The sequence below is a fragment of the Mesoplodon bidens genome, assembly GCF_964165515.1.
Source record: "Mesoplodon bidens genome assembly, chromosome: 6".
NCBI lineage: Eukaryota > Metazoa > Chordata > Mammalia > Artiodactyla > Ziphiidae > Mesoplodon > Mesoplodon bidens.
Genome location: NC_138162.1, coordinates 32937835 through 32943795, shown reverse-complemented (window position 1 = coordinate 32943795; position 5961 = coordinate 32937835). Strand labels below are relative to the sequence as shown.

Sequence of the window (5961 nt, the reverse complement as noted above, 5' to 3'; positions counted from 1 at the left end):
CCATAAAGTGGAAAGGAGAGTTGCGTGCCTTGCAAAGTGCTTTGAGATTCCAGCTTGAAAGGTGTCCCCACGCCTCACGCCCTTCTCCTCTCCCCCACCTCACAAAGTGACTCTTGAGCCCTTTCACTCCCTTGCTTGCTCCTTCAAATATCAAAACTGTAGCTCCATTTCTAATTCCGGCCTCTTTCCGCCCTTTCCAGGCGGGGAACACCCCTCCTCCGGCCTTCTCAGGCTCCCGGTCCCAGCCACGCAGCGCTGGGCACCCGCCTCCTCTCTGTTCCCCCACCCCCATCCGGCAGAAGAGCCCGCGAAGAACCGTGCGAGGCAAGGCCAAGCGCCCGCACTGGAGCTCGGGCCCTAGAGCCGCGGTCCTGAGTGCGTATAAGAGGGACCCGGCTGGAGGAGTCACGCGGATAAACCCGCTCTTCTCTAGAGCGCAGACAGCTCGACGAGCGCGTCCCGGGACCGGGGAGGGGGCGCGTTACCATCCCCCTTTGCCCCTACCGGCCTTCTCGACCGTGGGCTTCGAACCCAAGGAGCCGCCCGTGGCGACACCGACCGTCCTGGTCTCGCGGCGACCGGACCCGCGCCCCGTACCCAGAGCCCCACGCCGGGCCCGCTGCCGCCACCGCCGCCGGCGTCAGCGCGGCTCCTACCCGCCAGCTGCCGGGCTGGCGTCACAGCCCGCCGGGCCCCGCCCGCGCCCCTCCCTCCTCCCCGCCCCCACGTGCGCCGAGTTTGTTTATTTAGCTGCCACGGCAACGCGCGGGGGGGGCTGCGGGAGGGAGGAGAGAAGAAAGGGAGGGGGCGGGGCCTGGCGGCGGGCCCCAGCACACAGCGGGTAGGAGGCGCGGGGGAGGGCGGGAGCCAAGAAGTTATAAGTAAGGAGCGCGCCGGCGGGCGCCGGCAGTTCCCCGGCCCGAGAGAACGAGCGCGGCTGCGGGCGCGCGGGGAGCAGAGGCGGTGGCGGGCGGCGGCGGCACCGGGAGCCGCCAAGTGCCCCTCCCCGCCCCTCCGGCCCCCCACCCAGCCACCCGCCCGCGGCCAGCGCCCATGGCCGCGAGCGCCCCGCGCAGCTCCCCGGACTCCGCGCCCCGCGCCGCCGCCCAGTCCGCAGATACGCGCCACCGCGGCCAGTCTCACCTGGCGGCGCCTCCCGCCAGCCACCCCGGCCACAGCCCCAGCGCCCACGGCGATAGCCGCGGCGACCGCGACAGCGGTGGCGGACGCTGCTGAGTCGAAGAGAGCGCAACCCGGCCACCGGACCTACTTTTATTCGCCTTGCTGATTGTCTATTTTTATGAGTTTACAACTTTTCTAAGAACTTTTGTATACAAAGGAACTTTTTTTTTTTAAGACATCTCCCTTTTATATTTAATCCAAAGAAGAAGGATCTCGGGCAATTTGGGGTTTTTGGTTTTGGCTTCGTTTCTAAGTTCCTTTTTTTCCCTCTTCGTTGACTTTGGGGTTCGGGTACCCCACTGCTTCGGACTCCCAAGGATCTTCTGGGGCCCCACATTAATGAGGTAGGTGCGGCGCGGGGCGCAGGGAGGGGTGAGGGCCGGTGGGACGCGCCAGAGTGGCAGTCGAGAGTGTCCCCTGACTCCTGCCTCTGTGTGCTCCCCACCCGGCCCACAGGCAGCCACCTGGCGAGTCTGACATGGCTGTCAGCGACGCACTGCTCCCGTCCTTCTCCACGTTCGCGTCCGGCCCGGCGGGAAGGGAGAAGACACTGCGTCCAGCAGGTGCCCCGAATAACGTGAGTGTTGCTCCGGGCCTTTGGGATCCTCCGGTGGGCTTCTGTGGGTGGGGTGGGGACGGGCGGAGCCCTGGGGTCACCGAGAACCACCGGACGACGGGGGGGAGTGGCCACCGCACGGGCTCCGCAGCCTTCCCGGGATGGCTTCCGCGCCCTTGTCTCAGCTATACATGCGTGTGGTCCCGACGCTGTGGAGCCTCCGGGGGTGCACACCGGGTCCGCACATATCCCGGAGCGTGCAAGCGGCAGGGCGGGAGGTGTCTGTGTACCCAGACGCTGGCTGGGCCAGAGTGAGCTTGGCGCGTAGGCGTCCCCTTGGCGAGGGCGCACCGAGAGAGCCTCGGTGTCCCAATTCCGGGGCGGCGGGAGCGTCCCCGGGATCTGGCGGGGGAGGGACCCAGGCTGGCGAGCCGCGGCGCTGGCTAACACGCAATCGGGCAGACACTACATAACATCCTCCATATCGACGCACTGCCTCTCCTCGGACCCGGGTGTGGGCCATGACTGCAGCGCTGGCACCCGGAGTCCCCGGGCGCTTCCTGCCTGCCCGGTCCCCGTGTCTAGGCGGTGTAGGCGCGGCGGGCCCACCACTACATTGGGTGGCAGTTAGGGACAGCACTGACGGTCTCTCTCGCGTCCTGTCCCCGCAGCGCTGGCGGGAGGAGCTCTCCCACATGAAGCGACTTCCCCCGGTGCTTCCCGGCCGCCCCTACGACCTGGCGGCGGCGACCGTGGCCACCGATCTGGAGAGTGGCGGAGTCGGCGCGGCTTGCGGCAGCAGCAACCCGGCTCTCTTACCCCGAAGGGAGACGGAGGAGTTCAATGATCTCCTGGACCTGGACTTTATCCTCTCCAACTCGCTGTCCCATCAGGAGTCAGTGGCCGCCACCGTGTCCTCGTCGGCATCAGCCTCATCCTCGTCCTCCCCGTCGAGCAGCGGTCCTGCCAGTGCGCCCTCCACCTGCAGTTTCAGCTATCCAATCCGGGCCGGGGGCGACCCGGGCGTGGCGCCGGGCAGCACGGGCGGCGGCCTCCTCTACGGCCGGGAGTCTGCACCCCCTCCGACAGCTCCCTTCAACCTGGCGGACATCAACGACGTGAGCCCCTCCGGCGGCTTCGTGGCCGAGCTCCTGCGGCCCGAATTGGACCCAGTGTACATTCCACCGCAGCAGCCGCAGCCGCCAGGTGGCGGGCTGATGGGCAAGTTTGTGTTGAAGGCTTCGCTGAGTGCCCCTGGCAGCGAGTACGGCAGCCCGTCGGTCATCAGTGTTAGCAAAGGCAGCCCGGACGGCAGCCACCCGGTGGTGGTGGCGCCCTACAGCGGCGGGCCGCCGCGCATGTGCCCCAAGATCAAGCAAGAGGCTGTCTCTTCGTGTACCGTCGGTCGGTCCCTAGATGCCCACTTAGGCACTGGACCCCCTCTCAGCAATGGCCACCGGCCTCCTGCCCACGACTTTCCCTTGGGGCGGCAGCTCCCCAGCAGGACTACCCCGACCCTGGGTGCCGAGGAACTGCTGAGCAGCAGGGACTGTCATCCTGCCCTGCCGCTACCCCCGGGCTTCCATCCCCACCCGGGGCCCAACTACCCTCCCTTCCTGCCCGACCAGTTGCAGCCGCAGGTCCCACCGCTCCATTACCAAGGTCAGTCCCAGGGATTCATAGTTGGGGCTGGGGAGCCCCGCCCCGGTGGGGCACACGGGATGACGCTGACCCCACCTTCTTCACCCCTAGAGCTCATGCCACCCGGTTCCTGCATGCCGGAGGAGCCCAAGCCAAAGAGGGGGAGAAGGTCGTGGCCCCGGAAAAGGACGGCCACTCACACTTGTGATTACGCAGGCTGCGGCAAAACTTACACGAAGAGTTCTCATCTCAAGGCACACCTGCGAACCCACACAGGTAGGAGGCCAGAAGCCGCGAAAAGGAGGGGGGCTGGTGTCCAGCCTCATCGGCTGACTACGGACACTCCTCAGGGCCTCCCTTGGGATGTGGGGCGCAGTCTATCTCCTCCATCTCCTGGATCACAGGAGAGAAAGCAAACCGGCGCCTACTATTTTGCTCAGGAGCCTTTTGCTGGGCGGATGGTATCAGTGCTTGAAAATGCAGTTTTGTTAGGCCTTTGAAAGGCAGGGAGATTCCAGGCTGCCTGTGGGCCTCTTCTAGCCTGAGCAAACCATTGCCCTTGTAATCAAGAAATTATACTTTGCAAAAAAAAAAAAGAAAGAAAAAGAAAAAGAAAAGAAATTATACTTTGCAGTGCAAAAGCATGGTATTTTTTTAAATCAGTTTTTTGTTTTCTAGGCTATTTATATTGATTTTTCCTTACCCAGTTTCACCCCTCCCCCTTTCTAGTCTTAACAATTAGGTTTTATTTAAATCCCAAGGACTTAATGGTTAGGCTTGCTGAGATTCTGGTTTAAGATTGTCACCGCAGAGAATTTGTTTGTGGATGTAAGTAGGTATATAAGGTCATTAAGGCATAGCAGTCATGAATAGTAGCCTACTACTATAGTAGTAGTCAGGAAAAGTAGCCTCCTGTCACTTTTTAGAACCAATTATAGTGGGATAGGATATTACTGATTTGGACTAGGAGAGGCACTAGCAGCCATAATTTCTAAATTCATTTCCTCCACAGCGATATCTTAGCTCAATAGAATGGTTAGTCCAACAGAAGTATAGGTTTAAGTGGTCTTTGTTTTCTGTGATAAGCTATCTAACTTCCCCTAAAAAAAAAAAAGAGCAAAAAATTCTTATATTCCGATCTAAAATTTAATCTGGCGTTAAGAGGTATAAAGACTTCCTGGATCCTTTCGGAATGGGGTGCTTGGGGAGTTGGTTGAATGTTCCGGCCTCTATGGCCAGTTCTTAATTCTTTCACAATCGCTTCCAGTGGCTTTATTTTCCTTTTCCAGGTGAGAAACCTTACCACTGTGACTGGGACGGCTGTGGGTGGAAGTTCGCCCGCTCAGATGAACTCACCAGGCACTACCGCAAACACACCGGGCACCGCCCCTTCCAGTGTCAGAAGTGCGACCGGGCATTTTCGAGGTCGGACCACCTCGCCTTACACATGAAGAGGCACTTTTAAATCCCCAAACAGTGGATATGACCCACACTGCCAGACGAGCATTCAGTATTTTTTACCTTTCACATTGTCTTCCCGGTGAGGGGAAGAATCCAGCTGGAAAGCACTACAATCATGGTCAAGTTCCCAACAAGTCAACGTGTGAATGGATCATCAGGAGACATGAGGAAACCAAATGACAAAGAACAGATGGGGTCTGTGACTGGATCTTCTATCATTCCAATTCTAAATCCAACTTGAATATATATTCCTGGACTTACAAAACGCCAAGGGGGTGACTGGAAGTTGTGGATATCAGGGTATACATTAGATCCGTGAATTGGGGGGAGGGGAAGACCAGAATCCCTTGAATTGTTTCGATGCAATATAAGCATAAAGATCACCTTGTATTCTCTTTGCCTTCTAAAAGCCATTATTACGATCTTAGAAGAAGAGGAAGAAATTCAGGTACAGAAAATGTGTTTTAATAGCCTAAACGATGGTGCTTGGTGAGTCTTGGTTCTAAAGGTACCAAATGAGGCCAAAGTTCTCAAACTGCTGCATACTTTGACAAGGAAAATCTATTTTTGTCTTCCGATCTACATTTATGACCTAAGTCAGGTAAATACACCTGGTTTACTTTAACCTTTTTATGCAGACAGTCTGTTATGCACTGTGGTTTCAGATGTGCAATAATTTGTACAATGGTTTATTCCCAAGTATGCCTTAAGCAGAACAAATGTTTTTTTCTATATAGTTCCTTGCCTTAATAAATATGTAATATAAATTTAAGCAAACTTCTATTTTGTATATTTGTAAACTACAAAGTAAAAAAGTGAACATTTTGTGGAGTTTGTATTTTGCATACTCAAGGTGAGAATTAAGTTTTAAATAAACCTATAATATTTTATCTGAACACTGTTTTTGGTTTTTGTTTCTCCCCTTGAAAAGCACATAACAGAAATTGCAGTTTAAACCCAGTGGGTAGGCATGTGAAAAGCACACCAAAAAGCCAACTTTATCTCGACAGATTAAAAGAAGACTTTTTAAAGACTAAAACTTACCTGGTTCAGGTTCCTCTTTCAAATGTACTTTAAAAAGTGCACGAAAGCAGTTTCCCTACCTATGAACTTCCAGGTAG

General features: G+C 56.8%; 1 protein-coding gene across 2 annotated transcripts; it reads left to right on the top strand.

Annotated features, from left to right (window-relative positions):
- The first annotated feature begins 919 nt into the window (after positions 1 to 919).
- KLF4 (KLF transcription factor 4) lies at positions 920 to 5728 on the top strand. Of its 2 annotated transcripts, XM_081238270.1 has the most exons (5): positions 920 to 1526; positions 1639 to 1759; positions 2410 to 3400; positions 3491 to 3655; positions 4669 to 5728. In XM_081238270.1, the coding sequence occupies exons 1-5, from the start codon at positions 1522 to 1524 to the stop codon at positions 4842 to 4844; spliced, it is 1458 nt and encodes a 485-aa protein (XP_081094396.1). In that variant the 5' UTR covers positions 920 to 1521; the 3' UTR covers positions 4845 to 5728. The 2 variants fall into 2 exon arrangements, with proteins under 2 accessions (XP_081094396.1, XP_081094395.1); XM_081238269.1 differs by having other exon boundaries at positions 2410 to 3655.
- The last annotated feature ends 233 nt before the right edge of the window (positions 5729 to 5961 follow it).